This window comes from Apteryx rowi, unplaced genomic scaffold, assembly GCF_003343035.1.
Source record: "Apteryx rowi isolate R43461 unplaced genomic scaffold, aptRow1 scaffold_580, whole genome shotgun sequence".
NCBI lineage: Eukaryota > Metazoa > Chordata > Aves > Apterygiformes > Apterygidae > Apteryx > Apteryx rowi.
This window is the reverse complement of record NW_020450850.1, coordinates 340,289-362,563: the sequence shown is the minus strand read 5'-3', so window position 1 is coordinate 362,563 and position 22,275 is coordinate 340,289. Positions and strand designations below refer to the sequence as shown.

Below are 22,275 nucleotides of genomic sequence, written 5' to 3'. Positions count from 1 at the left end.
CTATCAGAATTAATTTGGCAGCAACTGTGAGAAATGATCATAAATTTACAAATGGGGTTGGATTTAGACTTAATGATCCAGCATGGATTTAACAAGAAATATAACCCCAACCTCTGGGAAGTAGCACTTATGTTTCTATAATAGTCAAAAGTGCTTGTTAGCTCTGGGACTGAGATGAGAGTTTGGGAGTTGTCAGGAAAGGAGGCAGAGGAGTTGAGGCTCCCAGGTTTGGCCTGGGAAGAGGCAAAGAAGAAAAGGGAGGAAACTGGGCTGAGTGCAAGCGGGAATAGTAAGAGAGACCTCTGTGTTTTAAGCATGTGCTGCTTGAGGTTGTTTGGGGATGAATCTGAAAGACATGAAAATGTCTTCACCTGCCGGGAGCCTGTGTGGAGCTGTGGGTTCTTGGCATGTTTGAGCATCAAACAATAATAGGCTCCTTTTGGCCCTCAGGGAAGCCAACAAATTAGGGGAGAGTTGGGGAAAATGCCACCCCTCTGCCACAGGGGCCTAATCCTGAAAAGCCTCAGGTACTGCAAACAGTTTTGCACTGAAGCTGAGGAGCTGTATATAATGTAAAGCAGATTTCCAACGTGTTGCCGGATGAAGGCCCAGCTGCCTAAGGRTGAACGAAGCCTTGCTTTTTTTCCCTGTTGGTATGGGACATACCAAGGCATACAGTGGAGAAAAGCGACTAGGCAAGTGCACAGGGAAACCCTGAAGGTGGCTGCAGAGCATTCCTCAATGAACACAGCTGACAGCAGACAAAGCTCCCTCCCACCACCACTGCCGGTAGTCTGTTTCACTGACAGTAATTCTAGTGGCTGCTTGCAGTAATGGGGCAGAGAAGTGTGATGCCTTAATGAAAAGTGCTGTAGGAAGGAAAAACACTGTGGCAGATATACTTTTTTTTTATTATATCAGTATTACTGAACTTTTTCTCCTTGTTTTGTTATTTAATCAGGGACCTTTGTCTTCATGATGGGAGAAAACATCATCATGGCAGTTAAGATCCAAGCTTCTCCGAGAGTGAGGATTTATCAAGGCTGAGAGACTCTGGATTATCCATAAACCTCCTCTAAAATACATAGGTGCCTCCCTGTCTCCCCATCGTGAGTGGTCTTGAGTGCAGATATCAAGATGGCATCCAGTCTCACCTGTGCTGGCATGATCTGGGCCTTCCTCTCCTTCCTCTGTGCTGCTGCCTCCTGCGTGGGGTTCTTCATGCCCTACTGGCTCTTGGGGTCTCAGCTGGAGAAGTCAGTTTCCTTTGGCACTTTCCGGAGGTGTTCGTACCCAGTGCGGGATGAGACCCTCCAGACGACCGTGATGGTGGAGCAGTGTGGCCGCTACGCCTCCTTCCAGGCCATCCCAAGTGCTGAGTGGAGGATCTGCACAGTGGTGACGGGGCTGGGCTGTGGGCTGCTCCTCTTGGTGGCCCTGACGGCGCTCATGGGCTGCTGTGTGTCTGAGCTCATCTCCAGGACCGTGGGCAGGGTGGCAGGAGGCATCCAGTTCCTGGGGGGTAAGTGCTACGTGCTCTGTGCTTGTGCTGTGGGGGGACATGGCAGCATGTTCAGGCTGTAGGTTTACAGGTGTGGAGACTCCTCTGGTGATCTGGGGAGAAGAGGGAGTCATTCAAACTTTCTGCTAGCAAGGGAGACCAGACCTTGGCTCCCTCGACCATTGATTGGACTGTCTGTGTGTCTGAGCATGGCCCAAAGACTTGCAGTGACCTGTGGTCACTCTCTTGCACTCAAGTCCCTATATTACCTTCGGGAGTTGCATGCCAAATTCAGATTGCTGAGCACAGCTCTTTGTGGCAAAGACTTGACTTCTGTGGCTGGTGTCTTCATGGTGTTTTTACAGGCTGTAGATTTTGGCAGAGCTCAGCTGATATGGATTTACCTGGAGAAGTGTGGGGGCTGCAGAGCCCCCGGGAGCATTGCAGAGGATAGACTGTGTTACTGTGCAAACCACCCCAGCCTTTTTCTTTCTCCTTCCCACACCCACCATCCACACAGCTGCCTCCACCTCTACTCTCTGCAGGTGTGCGGATCTGGCAATGAGACTGCAGCCCAGCTTTCCAAAGGGGAATGTTCACCCTGGTAGTGGTGACCCATGATCGCAGGAGGAGCACAGCCAGGCTGTCTGATCCAGGCTATCTGATGGTACCTTGAGTTTGTTGGGTCTATGGTCTAGACAGTGTGTGTGGGAGAATGGAGTATTTAAAGGTTATGAGACAATAAAACAGGATCATGAAGCTGTGGTTTTTATAGGACCACTTTTTCAGTAAATCATCGCTGTCTTGTCACTGGTGACATGCAGATCAGTAGCGCTTCCGTCCTGTGCAAACACTACACCGTGTCTGCTCTTCTGTGTGTGCTCACCTCTGTAAGGGGCGTGTGTTTCTCTGGGCTTTCAGTGCTGATACTCTGCAGTGTCCATACCCAGCCRTGCATCTCCAGGCAGGCCACTTAGCAGCAGACTTCAGTGGAAGGATTCCTAACTCTGTCCTCTCCAAATAGAAACTCACCCAGCAAGGGAAATATGAACACATTTGTAGTATGCAGCCATAAGAAAGCACAAGACAAACTTTGCTGTAGTCTGGCTCAGGGCTCATAACTGAGGCCGTGCCAAGCCTTCAGCCCCGGGGAAGCAGCTCCCTCCTGGTGGCGAGGGGAGCAGTTCTGCTCTGCAGAAACCCTGGCTCCAACTTTTTGAGCAGTTACTCCACTTTAGARCAAACTGACCCTGTCATTTCCCCCTTCCCTCAGCTTTGTGACCAGCAGGCATTCTTGTGTTTAATTTGGCTGGCAATTTGAAAATACAGCAGCTGCTTGAGAGTTAACTCCGCTGGAAATTGCAACTTCTTGAAGCCTGCTCTGTTTTGAAATTCCACCAGGGCAGCCAGAAGGTGGAGAGGACGCTCTGCAAGCCCGCTCAGTCTGGCTATTTCCACTCAGAGCCATTGCAGACTCTGCCTGGCTTTAAGCGCCCCTGTCTATTTCCAAATGCTAGCTCTGCTCATCTGGTTTGAATTTGCGTTCAGTCCCTTTTTCGCGGCTGTGCTCCCCTGTCTGTCGGCTGAGCTGGGCTGGCTGCGCCTGTGCTTACAGCAACGCCAGTGAAATGTGACAGCCTGAGTGGGGGGCCGCTGGGCAGGGGGTGCAGGAAGTGTGGGAACACGCACCCCCCTCGTGATGTTGTCGTGGGCTGAAGGTAGGATGGTGAATCGTGCATGAGGAGGAGAGAGGCCCCTTTGGACCATGCCTGGCAGCCACTGGAGCTAGCCCCAGATAAGCACGCTGTATCCCTTTGCTCAGGGAAGGGACGTAAGCATTTAGGGCTTATCCACTCTAGATGACAGTTCGAAAGACTTGTGAACTTGTGATATGAAACTAAAATTGCCAAAGACTTTACTTACAGTTCAGAAATTATTTACACAGCATGTCTAATTTTTCCCTCTACTGGTTTTTATGGTTGTCTCTCATTTCACCCTGCACTGCTGGAAATGTGTAAGAAATGAACAAAGTGAGAAACCATCATTTCTCAACCTGCTTAAAAGCTAACTGTGGGGGGCATTAGGGAGAGGCCAGGTGGTGCAAGCCAATAATGTGGATGAACTGAGGGGACATATTAAGGTAAAGATCAGATACTTGCATCCTTAATAAGATCCTTACCTGCTATAAATCAATATAGCTTCATTGTTTAAATGACATGACTACATTTATTCAAATGTCTAACTTAAGCACTATAATTACTAGGTTGCTTTATGTCAAGATAGCCATGAGCTGTTCGGATTATTTACTATCTAGGAATGCCAGGTCTTAGTTCCCTATGCAATGGTTTAAGTTTGCTTTTACTGCCTACTGTGTGTGCTTTGAATATGGCTCAGTGGCACCAAGGTGATTGTCATTTTATTTGGCCTCCAGATGAAGATCTAACCAAATAAAACCCTCGCAAATATTTTGCTTGGGGGAAAAAGGACCCCCTCCCATTTTTATTATGAATAAAAAGCCTGGGAAAAAATAAGCAGCTCTCTGAGTGATGCCATTGATTCATCCTCTGTGCCTTTCTCCTTGTCTGGGCAAGGAGATGAAGGGCAGTTTTGCTTTCTGTTTCTTTTTCATCTGAGTCACCTGCATGAACATACTGCTGTGGTTCCTGCTATCAGTAGCAGAGGATGAGTGTTTGAAAGAAACTATATTTTTCTTGAAGTTAGAAACCAGTATAAGAACATGCTAGGTGTAGCTAGTTTACAGTTTCAATGGTGTTCCATTAGTCTCAGTAATTTTCTTAACATGATTTAAAAACATGGCCTTGATTAGGAACTAAACCAATTGACAGTGTCTTGTCATGGGACACCCAAGGTTCGGTGAGATGTAGAATCACCTGCATTTGAGGTGAGCCGAAGCACTAAGGTTGCTAAAACTAGCTTACTCCAACACTAGAAACATTTTTACTACTGTTAAGAGGTGGCAGAGAACAGAGGTAAGCAAACAACCTGATCCTCTTCTTCTAGCAGTGGAAAGGAGGAGTAACTCCAAGTAGGTCAGTGGAATAACACCTGTATAAAAGTAGTGTAGCTTGCACTAGCTTAATGGTGCCAAGGTTTTACAGCTGGGATTTCTCCAAGTTGTATGTGGCAACTGATGTGAGTGAATTATTCATGAGCACTTATACCATAAATCTGCTCTTCTTACAAAAATTGAATGCTGGGACCTGCAAGAAACTGCAGATCCATGCAGAGTCAGGAGAGCTGTTAAGATATTGGTTGATCTTACATATTTAGTCTATATTTACTGTTTCAGCTAATCCTGAGTACAGTGCATACATACATTTTAAGATGACTCTGGAATGATGTGTACTGAGTTTTTGTTCCTAATAGAAAGATTGTGTTGTAGACTTTTCCTCCCATTTGCAATTATCTGAACCACTTCCTTTCCCATGTATGTTCACATGACAGCTCTGTAGCTATTATAGCAATTGCTTACATGAAGAAGCAATGTTATTTTTATCATATTCTAAGTCAATTTGGCAGCAGGCAACAAAAACTAAGCAACACCCCAAGGCCAGCTGTTTCTTCAGTGACTGTCAGTGGTCTGCAGTCCATAACCCGCAAACTGCTGCTGCAATATCTCAGGACATACTTCATGAACCTTTCTGTTGTATTACTTCAAAGAACTGACAACCGATGTGAAAGTTATGCTGTCTGTAACCTCTTGAGGGCACAGTTATGTAGATGGCTAAAGTCTTCACTGATAACAATAAGTGCAGTGTTTGCAGTTGGTTTGCTTTGAATGTTTGGAAGATTGAGGCATATATAATGTAGCTGGAACAGATTACAAGCATGTATCTTTGACCGTAGCTATTGAGGGCATGATGGCAGGAAGTGAAGTTTAACAAATCTATGGCAAATTGGGCTCTGTAATTATTGATCTTCTTTCCACTGTGCCTTGGCAAGTCAATTCCACTTAAATGGGGAGACTAAAAATTTGCAGGTATGTGGCTCAGATATGACATACTAATTTGGTGAATAGTTTCATTCTCTGAATGCAGAGCAATAATTTTAGGAACATAATGAACTTAAAGGTTAGCCAGTTTTATGAGAGGCAGTGGATCAAAAGATACAAGTATTGCAAGGACGGTCAATTTAAAGAACATTATGCTAGCAAGGTGAAACTTTTCATTAAAATGGTCAGCACACATGAAATATAGATGAAGTCTGCACTTGCTCAGAACTCCCTTTGCCTCTGTAGGACCACCAAGCCAAGCTCAGAGGGTTGTGAATCTAAGGGAACAGAGCATGAAATAACCTGCTGGCTTAGACACCTCTCCGAATCTGGCAATTTGACCCTGATTCTGAGTAGAATGTGAGAAATGAGCCCCCTTCTTAATTTTGGTGCAGCCATGTGGTTTGTGCTGTCTTCTTTAGCATGGTCATTCATTGTTTGTACTCAAGAAAACCACAGGTTTTGCTGCTCTCTTCAGTAAAGGAGTAAGCTTTTCAGCAGCACTTTCTTTTCCTCTCTTTATTGCTCTATCTTGTTTTCCTTGTGTCTCACAGGGGTGCTGAAGTCCCTAAAATGATGGTCCTTGTAATGCTGATTATAAAATCTGGAGCTCTCTTGAAATGTGGGATGGTGAAAGGAGCATTAAATTATTTGAAAAAACGGGGATGCAGTTACCAGTAACTTCTGATTCCATCTCAGAAAAAAATATGGTCTGTTGGTAAAAGCTCTCAGCACCACACAAAATCACTGCAAAATACTTCTCCAAGTGTGCTGTCCCAGTAGTGGTCAACAGTTTCCACCACCCATGTCCTGCTCAGGACAAGTGCTTGCTGGACGTGGAGGGCAGAGAAATAAGGAGGTCCATTGAGATGAGGAGAATATGGAGTGAAGGGTGATGATTCTGTATTGCCKGTGGGGACATCTCAAAGAAACCCTTTGAGATTTTGGGCTGGAAATTTTAAGAAGACAGATCCAAAGGAGATTTTCAGGTTTTTGGCATACTAGTGGCTGAATCTGACTTTGCAGGTGAGATGATCAAGGTCTAAAATATAGGGAGAAGAGAAGGGAAGGGAACTAAAGTTGTAGGACTGTGGGACCATGTAGAGATGCTGTCCCTCAACAGAAGTGCTTGGCGAACAGTTAAAGAAGTAAGAGGAGCTCTTGGAAAAGATGGAGTCACTGAGTCTAAGGGACAACACATTTGAGAAAACGTAGCTGATGGTCAAAAACTTGTGGGTCCAGGAGAATGAAGGCAGTCTCGGTTCTGAGACTGGCTAAGAAAAAGTCATTCAGGGCTTTGATGAGGGTAGTTCCAGGGAATGGAAACTGTCCTGGGAAAGGCTGTGCGTGGCGTGGAAGAAAGGAACTGCAGGCAGTGACGGGTAACCATTATTTTGTCTGACAGCTGAAGTGAGGCTCTCTGGTTCTGGTTCTGGTTCTGCCCRGAAGACTAAGGTCAGTATCACTTTCTGCCTGTAGGGTGAAAACGTAACTGAGAAGAGCCTTGCTTGGGTCAGGGAGGAGCTGAGATTGTCAAGAGACTTCCAGGATGGAAACTGTTGCCAAACTCTTCTGTAGTTCTGCCAGACCTGTCTCATCCATTTCTTCCACCTATACAGCTTCCTCCCAACTCTTCCTGAAATTTGTACCTGGAAAAAAAAAAAAACCCAACCCAAGCATAAACCCATTAAAAATATCCCTTTTGTCCTTTCATCCTCTTTAGCCTCAAAGTATTTTTCAAAAGAGTAACTTTTGAGGAGAGCTCAGGGAGGGTGTCTGTTTCTATCCAAATCCGTGAACTCTTCACTTGCTCATTAGCTGCTCAGGGCTGCTTTGTCCCTGTCCTCCACTCCCTTACCTCTTGCGAGGTGCAAGCCTTCAGTGCCTTGGCTGTGCCCATGTAGGCATGTGACAGGACAATCCACATCCTAGACAAAGACAAACTGCGTTGCCAGTGTTAATCCAATGTATACATGTGCATATAAAGGCACTGCAGAGGGGCATATGAAAGGAACAGATGCCTCCCCAGGAGGTAACAGAAGAAGAGCAAACAAGGAACATGGCACTGTTAAATGTGGTTACGGAGTGATTATATGTCATGTCATAGGCTCATACATTCAGCAATAATAAAGTCAGCAGAGAGCCCTGTGACTATTTAGTCTGATGTCTGGTGTAGTATGAGGCTTAGGACAGCCCTCATATAATTCCTGTTTGAACAGGTGTATATCTCTGAGAAGAAAACTTCTAGTCTGAATTTAATTGCTTCCAGAAAAGCAGGCTCTTCATAATTTGTTCCAATGTTGAATTTCTCTGAGTCATTTTCTTACAAATCTCTTTTCGTACAAATGTTAAAAAGTGTAGCACCAAGAACAGATCATTGCAAAAACCCTACTAAAACCACATTTGCTTGAGGCTTATTATAGTTCTCTTTCAAGATCGAACAGTTAGCCTGCTTTTAATCCATTGAAGTTGTGCTACGTTCTAGTTTCTTAACCAAAACAACCTATGTAGAAGCAGCTTCATGGCTGCTGTGTTTCACACCAGCTATCACTCTGGTTTTCCTTAGGCATCCACCAAGAGATAAAGTGCAATGTATAGCTGACTGTGCTTCACTTTGACTTGCTGAGCTGGTTCCTGTGATTGCTAGTGCTGATGCTCAGTATCTGCTTCCCAGCATTTCAAGGTGCCTTCATATACTGTGATAAGTGCAGAATCAGATTTGTGGATCTGGGTTAAACTGAATAAGGCAGGGGAGTGTTATTGTTGTAGGAAGATGATCAGAACAAGGGAATTTGGAAGTTGTTGTTGTCTTTAACAAATTTTGTGGTATATGTTCTATTGAATAATTAGCTAGCTCTCTGCTGTATTCAGGCAGAAGGGACAAGTTAAAACATGGGACAAATTCAGGACTAAACCTGAACTCATGCAATTTATGTCCTCTGCTGCTCTCAATTTATAAATGACATTACTCAGATTCTCCTCCCACTCTCTTAATCTTATGTAGCCTCTGTTGCTTGAATCTTTCCTCTCTGCATGGACCACCAAATCTGACTGGAGGGAAGTCAAAGTTAGCAGGTACTTTTATGTGATAGGTCAGAAAAAGGTACAGACTTAGGTTCTCTATATTTTTAAGAGACTGGCCACATCTCAGTGATCAGGCCTTCCCCTTGGTTGCAGACGTTCTCACTGTGGTCCTGCTAAGGTTGCTGCCCCAACAGATCTGCCAGCCCAGCTTTTCATGTGATTATTCCCTAATGAAATCAACTGAAGGAGACCCGAGTTAGCAACAATTTGTTATTTAAGCTAACGCCAAGCATTTAAATGCAGATTAGCAAGCAAGAATCATTATGATATTACTGGTCATAAACTGCAGAATCAGCAGCTGCAAGGAGGCCATCATCCCCCAGCAAGGTTATGAGCAGCACAGAACAAGCAGGGAGTCGTAATGCTCTTTGGGTAGTGGAGATGCAACCAGAAGAAGACAAATGATGCTGAGAGTAGTTTCATACAAAAGTTAGCCATGTGAATTAGCTTGTTTACAGTGAATTGTGCTTTGAAAGAGGCATTCATTTTTATTTTTTCAATTATATTTACTCCTAATGTAAATTTCAGCTAAATACAGGGGAAAAAAGCTAAGTTTCAGCCCAGAGCAAATTCTAGAAGTTAGATTTCAGGCTCCATGAAAGCACATTTAAAATGCAAATGCTGATGTCTAAGAAAAAAGATGCTGCTAAAATGTTGGGAAGAGTCCCTTTACTTCTCTTTGCTTTGCTATTGATGTTGAATATAAAAGTGATGTTTTGAATATTGCTGCAGCTGTGTTGGGTTTAAGCAGAATTTTGCATTAAGAACAGAATTTTTGATCTAAAGAAGTCCTAGAGTGCTGTTTTTTTATCTCTGGAATGAAGTTCAGGGTTTTTGCTTTTTTTGCCCTCTTTTCTTGGAAAGAAACAATGATGATCAGCACTTCTGTGAAACCTTTCATTTCACAGGGCTCTGCTTGCATAAGCTAATGAAACTTCAGGAAATGTGAGACAGGGGAGCAAATATCCAATTTTGCTGGTACAGAGACAAAGACAGAGTTACTTTACTTCAGGTCCTCTGCGTTTATGTTGGTTAGAGCAGAACCTGGGTGCGAGTTAGTCATTGTGTTTCTGCATTCAGAGATCTGTCTTGTTTTGTTTCCTGAACTCCATGAGCTATTTGAATATTGCTGGGAACTTAATTTAGGCGTCAAAATGTTGCAATGTTTTCCGAAGCAGATGAGGTCATATGCCCCACAGACAGGCCAGGATTGTTCCCAGTGGCATATTTTCCAGGATTTTGTCCAGTCTGGCTTTAAATGACTATGTAATGGGGCTTTTTTCACTTCTTTTAGGAGACACAGCTTACTACGTATTCCATTTGGAATTTTTTCCTGATATTCAGCCTGCATTTTCCTCTCTTTGGTCACATCCTTTTACTTCTCCAATACACTTTTAACCATTTGAGCTGTTTAACTTTGGCTTTCTAAAGTATAATAAGATAGTTTTCAGTCTTCATCATTAGGATGAAGTCAGGCATAGAACTTGAGGGCAACCAAGGTATTGTTTCCATGCAGTGAGCAAATAGGAAGGAACATGACCTAATTAAGAAACATGGGACATATAGGTACAACCCAAACCCCACCACAACCACATCCCTCACTGTGGCCTTGTTATCTGTCTCGCTGCTCAAGGATTTTCTTCTGCCCTCTGAAACACCTCAGATGACTTGAGAGACGTTAAGATTTCTCCATTGCTCAAGTGCGAAGTCCTGGGTGGCATAGAGACCGTGTGGAGGTGGCCCTGAGTCGCAGAGGGCCRTGAAGGACATCCTGTCCTTGCTCCTGGGATGATTCTGCCACCACAAGGCATCGCAGGCCAGACGGGCAGTATTGCATTTGACAGATCCCTTCTAGTAGCTGTCCTGTGCCTTCTCAGGCATGAAAAATCGGGCATGGTCAATGCACACTGACAATGCTGGTGACATGGCTGATTCGCTAGGCTTGATTAGATCTCATTTACGTTGTTTGTTCCACTGTCAGTCCCCTGATGTCACAGGTATAACTGAGAACAGACGCAGGCTTTTTTTTCCCCCCTGGATTTGCCATTCCTTAGAGCCTGACCTGTTGAAAACAACAGCAATATTTCTCCATGGGAGCGAGAAGAGAGGGCAAGATCTGGGACTTGTGATCCAGAGCTCAGCACCACTGCTACCCATTGAGGCTAGTGGGATTTGGGGGGGGTTGGTGCTGCCAAGAAGCGCAGAGAACTTTGCAGGATGCCAGATCCTATCTGTATCTCTAGGTAGTGAGTGTTAATTGTGGTGGGACTGATGCCTTAAAATACAACTGGTTCTTGAGAGGGTTGCTGTACCATGGGTTGAGTGCATCTTTTCCTCCATAAGCCTAATAAATCTCCATCTTTCAGGAGGACTGACTATTTTGAATGGATTTGTAGGCAAAATTCTTTGCTGGTGGGCTAGCAGACTTTTAAGTGAGCTTGGCAGTAGTTTGTAGGATTATAATGAAAATGTTAATTAAAAAAATGTAAACAATTACATATTACAAATCATTGTTATTTTTATCTTGTAACATGATCCAAAAGGCTTCAGAGAGAATGAAGCAGAAAATGCAGTGCTCTGATGAACACTGTATCATTTCTCTAGTAATGTAAAGATCTGACCCTCTCCCTTGCAGTCTGACAGTTCAGTTGTCTTGCATTGTCCCGCAGTAAAGATGCCTTTGTAATATAAAGTGGTATTGTTGATTTGAGAAGAATGGTTTTCTTATAAATGCAAAGGGCTATGGAATTTGTCCTTTGCTTTGAGGAGAAAGGATTTAAGAAAAAGCCATGAATGATCAGTCTGGAATAACAAAAGCTGCTTCTGAAAACAGCACCCTTTAAAAGGATATGAAACCCACTAACACAGCAGAGTGTAAGAAATAGCCTTAAGGCTCCTGAGGATTATGCTTCCTGACTTCTTCTCAAGTTCAGGCTTTTGTCTGAGTCTGCAGCTAACTGAAAGCCTATTTATCAATACATTTTTTTTTTCATCAGAATAAGCTTGATAGTCAGAGCATCACAAGCAGTTCAAGTCAGGCACAATATAGCTGAATGCCAATTATTAGGAAGGGTTACCAGGGCTTATTAAAAAGTGCTTAGTTTTGAGAATCTGTAGAAACTGTGGGTAGCATGATGTTAAGGGACCTTCGTGCATGCGTGCAGGAGAGGAAATATCTTTGTACTTTGTTTCAAACTTGCTTTTAAGTAGATGTGTCCCAGGTGCTGCTGGATGACTGCAAGCTTTAAATGACATTTGGGGATTTGTACATCTGCCTGACAAATTTGTGCAAACGTCCTCAGTTATACAGTGTTGCTGTTGTTATGATCGTTCTTGTTATAGCGTAGGAAATTCTGGAAATCCATTGTGCAAATCACTGGGGGAAGAGAAACAGAGACAGTTGCTGCTCCACAGAAATTTCAGCTGAAACAAGCAAAGTCAAATCAGGAAATTGGTGGTGCTTTGAGTTTACTGTGTTTTTTAACATGATAAATACAGATGCTAAGGAATTTCTTGTGCACTTTGTGGAGGAGCAGGTAAAAGGAGCTCTCTGCATGCTGGCTTAGTAAACAATTATAAACATATGATTTTCCTGAGTGCAGTCTCCTCTTCAGATAACCTGCACCCCTCTAAATGCTCTTTTACTTGAAATAAGTCCTCAGAGAGGTAACCAATGGGGGCGGCAGATGCCAGGTTACGGCAGACAGAGCAGGCTAAGGAGAGCAGGGCACTGTGGGGACCGGAGGGTGCTGCGAGGAGAGAGGAGCTTCACCCCCTTGTACAGCCCCTGCAGACCTATATATCCAGAACTACTGCTGAGGCACAGAGGGTCATGTAGATGTTGTCCAGGTTATTTGCAGGAAAATACAATAATTAAGACCTCTTCTGTGCTATCTAGTATGTAGTTTTTGGTTTTAATTCCCCTTGTATTTTAGTTTTCAAGAAATTCTGATAGTTTTTAAGTCCCTATCCTGCCACAGCAGAAGAAAACATGAAGAATGGCACTAAACACTGGGATAAAGCTCTTTACAGCTAAGGCAAACCCCTAAACCATTACAGATTCATTCTGCAAAATCAAGAGATTGTTATAGAAGTCAGGGCATTTTTACAAGAATTCATGTTACAAGAACCCCAGTGCTTTGGAGAGCTTTGCTCAATGTCTGAAATCTCTTATCTAACCAGAAATTTTCTCTCTGCAAAGCATTTCAGAGTGGCACGCCAACCAGCGAGAGCAGACCCTGGCCGTTCGGGCCAAGCTGCAAGATGGAGCAGGTTGTGGGGTGAGACCCATGGGCAAGGTGAGCCGTGGACCTCGAGCCTCTCTGCATGGCCTGGGGGCAAGGCTAATGTCGATGTGCGCTTCCCGTCAGTCCCCCAAAGCGCCGGTGGCTCCCTGAGCCCCCGAATAATGAATGCGCCCCAAGTTATTTCCAACAGATTAGTTGGGCTGTGCAGCTTTATAGTCCCTTGTGCTGCCAGAGTTTGAGGGACTGCTCCCGTGAATAAATGTAAGCACAGTTCTGCTTGCAAGATCAGGCTTTTCTTAACAATGTTTCAAAATGATGCTGTATGATAATTAAGGAGTAAAACGATTTCCTAACATCCTGCAGTGGAGCGATGCTTTGGAAACCATTCTGCTTGTGAGCACTGAGCCATCTGTTGAGCAGAGTCTCTTGCTTCCTGTTTCTCTTATTTTAGCATTATATTTTATTTCCTATTTTCCTCCAGTAGCTTCAATTCATTCCCCAAACTGGAAAGGGATGCCATGGCTGAAGATAGCTTATGCTGAGCCGTTAAGAGCTCTATTTAGCTCATTCCTTTTTTCCATAACAATTTGCAATAAAAAAACATGTCAGAAAAGAGCTCTTTTGTGTAACATTCAGTGACCTGCAAGGGCTGGGACAAACCTTATGCTGGAGACGGCAAATTCCATTTCAGGCCACTAAGCAGGAGATCCGGTGCTAAGAACACAGGAAGCTGAGAGGATAAATACTGTAACTTTTCATCTCATGCATAAGAATTGCAGTCTGTTTTGATCTCATGATAGAGAAAAGTCATTCTGCTTATCTCATCTAACACAGTGGCTAGTCTGATTACAAGCTTCCCTGCTTGGCACCTTTTTAAATTCAATTTGGCTGCCTGTGTCCTTGGCACACAGTGGGTTTCATTAAATTTCACAGCAGTTAGTTTTCATTCCCTCTGTGACACCTTTTTATCAACATTTGACTCTAGTGTAATTTCAAGCAATTGTGCTTTTTTGCGGAGCACTTGTACCATAATAATTTGGCAGAGCAGGTGAGGGAAGACGATTCAGATACATTGCAAATCTGTGCAGAAAATTAATATATGGGAAGCCAGCTCAGCGTGCAAGTGTTTTTCACATGTGATGACAATAAAAAGAAGCTGCTTTCCTTCCTCTTCAGTTGGTATCATTGTAGACTGTCAAAACTGCAGTTAACAAACTTGCTGAAAGAGGCAGATTCTTATTTTCTTCAGGCTCATCACAGCTTTATTTTTAAAAACAGAGCTAGTGGTCTGCTGCTGGATTGACAACCCAAGGTTGTGCAACAAGCTTTCGGAAGCCCTGGGTGAGACCTGTGGCTGTGCAACAAGGCCATATGAGTTTTCTTTTCAACAAGAGATGCAGAGGCTGGTTTATTAGGAAAGTGTGAGTGTGTGTGTGCGCATGCGTGTAGGAATGCAGAGGGCAAATGTAGCTGTTTTCCTTTTGGTATCTGATACTCGCTTCTGGGAGGTGAGATGAGGAAATGTTAGCATCCCGGTACAGACCTGTCATCTCTCACCCACATCGCTGCTACCTCCTCTCTGACCCAGAGCAGCATTTTCTTAGGTCTGTGTCTAAGGAGAAGATGCTGGGCTTGCATCTGTGCAAGCAATAAGTGGTTTTGAGGTACACTCTAAAATGCCTTTATTTGCCCTGGCCCTTTTTTAGTTTGCCAGGWTAATCAGAACATTCAAAAATCATGTGTCACGGGTCTCTCATTAAAATTTTTAAAAGTACTTATTAAAAGTTAATTAAAAGTGAGGCTTGAAAGTGCTTAAAAGTGAGTGTAAGCTCTGCATTCAGGGATAATTCAGAGATTTAGAGACCTACATCTCACTGCAAGCCAAGGGCAGCCAGGCTTTGGAGGCTGGAATCATTTTCAAATTGAGACTTTTGACTGATGAAACTTTTCCTTAGGTCCTTCAGGAGGTATTAGTTCAAGCCCTTTCCATTCAACTAATGGGGCATCTTACTTCCTCTCTCCTCAGGCCTTCACACTTCCTCTTGTAGACAAAATGTTTCCAAATATGCATGGTCTCAAGCAGGATCTGAGACAGGAAAGGTGGAGTTCATGGGCGGTTCCCCATCTCCCTCCCAGGACACCACTCTGCAGCTCCTGGTGGGAGCTTGGAGGGAGAAAATCCATGGATGGTTTTCGTCAAGAAGCCCCTCTTCYTCAGTGTTTTCCCAGAAAACAGGACTGGTCAGCCCTATGCATACACATTTGTAACATCTTTTTGGTGGATAGGCTGACTGTAGCTTACACTGCAGACAGTGGCTGCAGTTCGCTGGGAAAGAAGAGGCTCAGCTGTGCCAAAAAGCAAGGAAGTCTTGTTAACAGTGTCTTCAAATGTCCCCCCGGCTCTCTGGATGGCAGTGGCTGCCGGACTGCTGTGAGCGCTGTGCGTTCCAGGTGCCACTTCCGAACAGCAAACGCAATACGCAGCATGGGCAAATGGGACAGTGCGGCCGAAGTCCGTGCTGGCTCGCACCTGGCTCAAAGATGTGGCCTCACCCTTCCTTCTGGGGCTGGAAGCTGCCAAACATCTTTCCATAGCCAAACATCTTTGGCTAAGGGGTGAAATCTTGCTTGTTTTTCCACGTTAGCTGAGCACATTGGTTTATGAATGAAGGCACAACTAATTAATAACTTCTGTGGTTTTTTTTCTTACTAACCCAAATGCAGAAATAYAGATGTTGTTATTCCTTGGTCTTAGTACAAAGTCGTGACTTTCAGGATCTTTTCTCTGGTGTTTCCAGCCCCAAATGCTCCAGTGTAAGTAGCAGACCTATCACAACAGACTGTTCAGCAGTAAAATAGCGCTGGGAGAAGATTCTTCCTATTTCACATAATAAATGTGAAATATCAGTTCAGTTTATATCCTGAAGTCTGTAGATTCCTTTAAATTTTATATCTAGCATAATGGTGGAAATTTAAACCACAACCATCGTATTATGATTATGATCTAATTATGCAGTTATTCAACGGACAGGACTGTTATAGATATCCATATTTATAAAAATGTTTTACCCGTGTCATCTGTGGCAGTCTGAAAGAGTAAATAATCAAAAGATTATTTGAAAATGCAAGTATGTTAGTATAAATCCTAGAAGAGTTATATCTTCTTCTCTTACATCTTAAAAGACTTCAATACAAGACTGCAGCTTATTGTTTCAAGATGATATATTCCATTATCAGTGCTGATGAACACGTGACTTTGTGGCTCTTCAGCTAGAATGAAACAAAACTGCTAACGATATATGGATTCTGACAGGCTTCTCTAAGTAATTACGGGTGCCTTGATATATATGTAATCTATGGCTATTTCAAAATGGATTAACATTTCTGAACCTAAGTTAAAGTTCATACTTGACATTTCAATAGTGTCAAGGTAAAATTAATTAGAGCTTGAAGATATGCAGTCTTACTGACATGCTGGTGACAATGAAAATAAAAACCACTGAGAAATAGCCTGCTGAAAGACAGAACATAGCCTGGCTTTTGGAAGAAGATCTGCAAAAAATGGCTTTCTCCCACAGACACATATTCTTAGGTGGTGTGCAATGGTGTAGTTGATATTTCCTAAAAAGGCTCTTGCTTAAGTGACTCAGGACTTTGCTGAGTTATATGTCCTGCAATAAGTCACTTGGAAATTTTCTTATTTGTGAGACATTAACTTATTAAATATGCAGACTAATCTCTTGAAACAGTTCAGATAAGCACCATTTTTAAATGTACCCAGACAAGATGTTTTCAGTCAATGAAGCTTAGCAAGTAAATGCTTTCGTTTCTATTGCCCTCATGAAAACAGGCAAAAGTTATATTTGGTTGTGACTTTAGGCTGTATGGCTGTCTGTCTTTGTAGTAGAAATAAGAAACAGGAATGAATTTGTCATGTTTATATTGTTTATCTTTGCTTTAAATAGGTCAATGATAGTCATTACACATTTCAAAAGACTGTTAATTCAGCCTAAATGAAGGCTATTAAGATCCGGTTTGAAAAGCATCAGATCTAGTACGCAACCCTTTTAAGAAATCATACTTTTATTCATTCTGTAAAATAAAAACCTAAAGCAGGGATAAGCAGTAGTATTCTTTTAATAACGCCTGGTATCTGTAGGAGATAAGGTACAGTGTGTTTCTGTAGATGGGTCTTAATTTTTCCTAATAGAAGTGTCTTTTTGGCCTTCTGGGTGTGGTGCAGTGGAGCTGACCAGCAGTTTTAGTTGGAGACAGTGCATAAGCCAACTGTAAAGGTAGTTTTGGAGCTGCAAATCTTTTGTCATATTTTTGGACTGGAGGAGTGCATACACCTAGTGCATGGAGTGAAAGTAAATAAAGAGGATCTGGAGAGAAGCAGCTGTCACTCCAAATGCTAAAATAGAGGTAGCTAGAGAAAAGCAAGGAGGGCAAGAAGTTGGGATGGAAGAAGGGTTGGGCTGTATTAGTTTCTTTCCCCTTTCTAATTTAGTTTTTATATTTTTCTGCTTGCTTGGTGTGAAAGTGGCTCCAATTTGGACTTCTTTGGCAAGAGTATAAAAATGCCTACTATTTACATTTACCTCTGGATGTGGTACATTATGAGCTAAATACTGATCCTTTGACACAGAGACCTGGATTTAATCTTATGTCTGGAAATCATTAGTGTCTCTCTCATAAACTCTCTTTAATTCCTTCTTACATTTTTCCCCTTTCTTCCCAGGACACTTTTTAATGTACTTTTTGCTATATCAGGCAAACATTCTTTAATCATCATGCTAGTGGTTTTTCCTATTTAAATCCAGACTGCTCAGATTCTCTTCAAAATATCAGATTTTTCTTAACCTCTAAAGATACAAGGACAATGAAGAATCTTCTGTCTTGTAAACAGTTGGGGACAAATGTTGCTCTGAGATCTTGAATACCGGTTCACTTTGAAAATAGAGTTATACTGCTGTAAACCAAAGGGAGAGGTGGTACAGTTTTCAGTGAGCTTGAGCAGTACATAAACCAGAATGAAAAGCAAATGTTGACACATGCTTGCTGTCCCAGTAGGTTTAAATGCAAATTCACAATTTACTATCAGTTTTTTCATTGCAGCCTGTCTCCAGATATCCACAAGTAAAACCAAGAAAGCAGGTGCATCTTTAACAAAGCCAATCAGTCCTTCAGATGGATAACGAGGGCAAAACAGGATGGTTGAAGAAATAAGATTTGGGGAACTTACAACTGCATATAATTACTTTTTTTCTTCAGCATTTGGGCATACAATTTGATGTCATCTATAGTAAAGTGGAATGGCGGAAATCAGTATGCATTCTATCTAAGTTATATAAGCACCTTTCCATAAAATCTTTATCTTCACAGAGTCTTTTAGCACAGATGGAAGGAATATTATTTCCATTTTACAGATAGGAGGCTAGAAACTTATTCAAGGTAACATATAAAATTTATGGTTAAGTAAGTATCAAATGCAGGCCTCCCAAATCTTAGGTTAGTGAGCAGCCATTGAACCAGCATTGAACCAGTCATATGGAAACACTGTTAAAAYACATAGGTGTAATAACGTACCTCTTCTTTACATGAAATTCTGACTACAGAGCTGTCTGCTTGGCATTTTTGAGGCAGACTGAAAGTTACACCACGTGCAGCCTGAGCTGATGGGAGGCTGTGTTGAGCACTGCGTTGATCACAAGCTAACGCACATGGTTTCTCAAGGCAATTTACCCTGTTGAGCACCTTGCTGCCRTAATTAAATGGCATTTTTAGTCTAGCTGTGCAGAAGGCATGCCCTAACTGAAAGATAGAGCTAATTTTCTTTCCTTTTGCTTTGTGAAGCTCTTCTTGCAATAATAAATGGTATCCCATGGTTCAAAAGATGTCAYAGCTTCTTTTATGTAGAAAGCTTATGTATGCTTGTTTAGATCAGTGTTTTTCGATGTTTCTTGACTGGTTGACTCCTAGATTGCTGAATGGCATAGCTAAACTTTCTTTGCTTAGTTTCCTTTTGTGGACCCCTTTGTGGACCCTGTCCATGAGACCTCTTAGGTTCTTGGATCACAGGCTGAAACCCACTAAAAGACCATTGTAAAAGAGTGAATTTTTCAACTGATAGACTTTTTTTGTTGTATTTAATGAGTTTTGTTAAGGACATTCTGTTCTCCCTACGTGCAAGGAACAAAAATCCAATGTTTCTGGCTAGAAGAGAAAGCAAGGAATAGATCTGCCATGCAGATCAGAAAGAGGATTTTAAAAAGATCTCATGGACTGCAGTAACACGTGGAGCCATTATGGGCCATCTTTTGCATATGTTAAATATATAATTCCTACACTTTTAGTCTGTTGTGCAAATATGTATTTAGACGATTAATTAAATATGGATTATGTATCCTTTTCAAAAGAGTTATTAGGGTACAGAGTAACAAGATCATGTTCAGCCACACTTTCAAATTGGATCTTTGCACAAGCAATTAATAGCTCCACAGATTGCATGTCACCAATCAAACAGTACTTTGCAGCAAGCCACACTCCATCATATTCACAGGGAAAGAAGCATTTAAAACCAGCTGTGGACTGGCCGTGAGTTTTAGGTTGGCACTGCACCAACTTCAAACTCTACACATTCCAGCTACTCAAGATATCTGTTAAGGGAACACATACAAAACATTGCACAAAAGTTCACCCCATACACTTTTGCATTTCAGTCTTCAAGTTGTAGAAATCTGAGAGGTGTTTTTTTTTTTTTTCTGTATCTTGCCATTTCAAAAAGGGGATGCTCAGCTGGGTATCTTAGCAGAGGATGARCAATCTTACTGAACTATACCTCCATATCTCTCTGCCAGTGCAAAGAGAAGTAAACTTTCTCGCTCACAGAATTTCCCTGGGGTAGCGGGAGTGGGCAGAGGGCCTGCAGCCCTGGTGACAGCCTCGGCACCTCCTAGGAGTTTCTTGTTTGAGGAGCATGGCAGCATTATGTGTTGCCACTTATCGGTGCCTGCACCTGGGGCAGGTGGTAGGGGAAGAGCAGTGCCTGGATGTTGATGGGAATTTTACCACCTGTGGGAGTGGGACCTCAATACACAGTGCAGCACGGTGACTTGGTGTCTGTGTCTGATACCTGAAGAAGAACCAAGGCAAATGAGATACCACAGTGCAAAAATTGAGGGATATCTGGTATAGCTGAGCCCATCAGGCACAACTGAAGTGACCCTCTGGCATGTCCCAGTGATGAGGGTCCTACAGAAGTGTCCTTGTGAAACCTGGGGCAGCTTCTTTATGTGCTGCCAAATAAGAAAAAGTACCAAACAGAAGAGTTTTGTGATAATGTGATTGCAAGGTTAATTTACACATACAGTTAGCAGAGGACACGTGGAGATGTGGATTGCATTTGCATGTGCAAAGAGTGAGTCAGAATGCTTTTCTAGCTATTGTCTGCTATGTATGCGTCTCACACATTTGATATTTTTAATTTAATACTTCACCTTATTGTTTTCTTAATTATTTTAATTTTCTGAACTGTCTCAGTGTGAAAACATATCACAGAAAGTGCTGATAATTTTTATTTATGTAAGATGCTTAAATTATACTTCTGAAGTTACTTATCYAGCATTTTATTTATTTTGAAATCGTAATTATTCAGTGCCTCTTCATCTGCTTTGATTTAATTACGACTGCATAGACAGCAGTCATAGAGATAAGTCTCTTCAGGTTCATCTGTTGCACAGAGGGCTTTCACATTTTGTAATGAGCTGGGTTGACATCTGGCAATTAAATGAAATAGACTTTTTGTCTCATCTGTTCATGGAGTTTGGTGTGATACCAGGCAGCCATGTAGCTTGGTTCTCACATGTGTGGCAGACTCTCCCTGGCTATATGAAAAGGACAGGTGAAATAAATTATAGAGTTGCCAGCTGTTTTTAACATCCTTGTTCAGCCTCATAACCCGGTCATGTCAAGTTTCTGCAATTTCAGGCATTTGTTTGTGAATGTCTTCTTCAACCTTTTCAACAGTTGCCAGAGAGTACCTCATATTAAAGATATTACTGCTTAAAATTCAAGAGTGCTTTCCTCTTGCTCTCTAAGGCAAGGTTTTCAAGACAATAAAGGTATTTCTTATCTTGCTACTTTATTTAATACAACCTTTCTGATGCTATAAACAATGGTGGAGTGACTGGAGTCTGTACTGCTGTCAGCTTAAATTACACTCTCTTATACACCTGCTTACTGCCGGAACAATGTCATTGATTCCAGTGGGATTTCTCCAGRTTCACTCCTAGTGCAACTGAAATCCAGATATACACCTGCCCACTTTCTGTGGTGCACAAGCACAACTCCATTCTTGTAACCAGGAGAGCAATTTGACCCACATATATCATTTTTTTTCCTCAGACTTGTATATATTCTAACTCTTCACAGACATGACTTGGATCTACAGAGTTTTTAAGCTCAATGGAAATAAAATATTAAATTGAGAATTGGAAGTTTTATCATTGAAAATATCTATATTGCATGTCCACAAAGGTAACAATTTGTCATTTTATTTATACAGTGAATTGACATATATCTCATGTTTTTTGATTTAAAGCGACAGTCTGTAAGGACAAGATTTTGAAGGGAGCCTAAATGATTTTGAGAATGATGTTGCTATGGTTTGAAACACTAGGTATTTTAAATTCCTGTATTCCTGTGTGGAATGGTCCATATTATATCATAATATATATATATACTTTTTCTTACTGAGCAGTGCCTTTCTCTATAAGGAATGTCCTTAAAATCAGTGCTGTGACTTTGAGCCAATAAACATTTCCAAAACTGTGCCCAGTTTGTCATTTAAACAAGCAAACATTTTCATTAATTTAACAGCAGGTAAACTCTCTGTTCATTTAGATGAAAACATTGGAAAAGCTCCTGGATTTTACCTTAAAACAATGAAGAACCTGCCTGATTTCTCAGTGGTTTCTAATGTGACTTGAATCTGGTCTGTCTTAATCTGCATCATAACACTCAGTTACCCACTGGGAAATAAAATGCACTATCATTAAAATGGCAGCTCCCAGAGGGAAAGACAGCAAAACTTACTTAGTGAAGAAAGATGTGGGAACAGTGAAGGAGATTCTAAAATTTTTTGAAACTTTAATGCTTTCATATTTGTTTGTTTTTTCTTGGTCAAATATTCTTCTGGTGCTTTTATTAACAAACCACTGCTGTCTTACCTCAGTAATATCAGTGTTTTGGCCTCAATTCGCAGACAGCAATATGTGCTACACAGTACCCAAGGAACATGTGAAAGCCACGTGGTGAATGGATGTACTCCTTTGGATAGCAGGCTTTTTGCTGCTCTTGTGGGAGCTCTACTGTCTCTTTTACTTTCCTGGGCCCACCTAGCTTCATCTGGCTCCTATATGAGCTCTTGT

At 42.1% G+C, this 22,275-nt stretch overlaps 1 protein-coding gene across 1 annotated transcript in view; it reads left to right on the top strand.

Moving 5' to 3' along the window:
* Positions 1 to 986: 986 nt before the first annotated feature.
* Positions 987 to 22,275, top strand: part of LHFPL6 (LHFPL tetraspan subfamily member 6) — a 145,589-nt gene continuing 124,300 nt past the window's right edge. Inside the window, exon 1 of the mRNA XM_026082539.1 lies at positions 987 to 1,522. Coding sequence (XP_025938324.1) covers positions 1,138 to 1,522 — 385 coding nt within the window. The 5' untranslated portion in view covers positions 987 to 1,137. The remainder of the gene's footprint in view (positions 1,523 to 22,275) is intronic.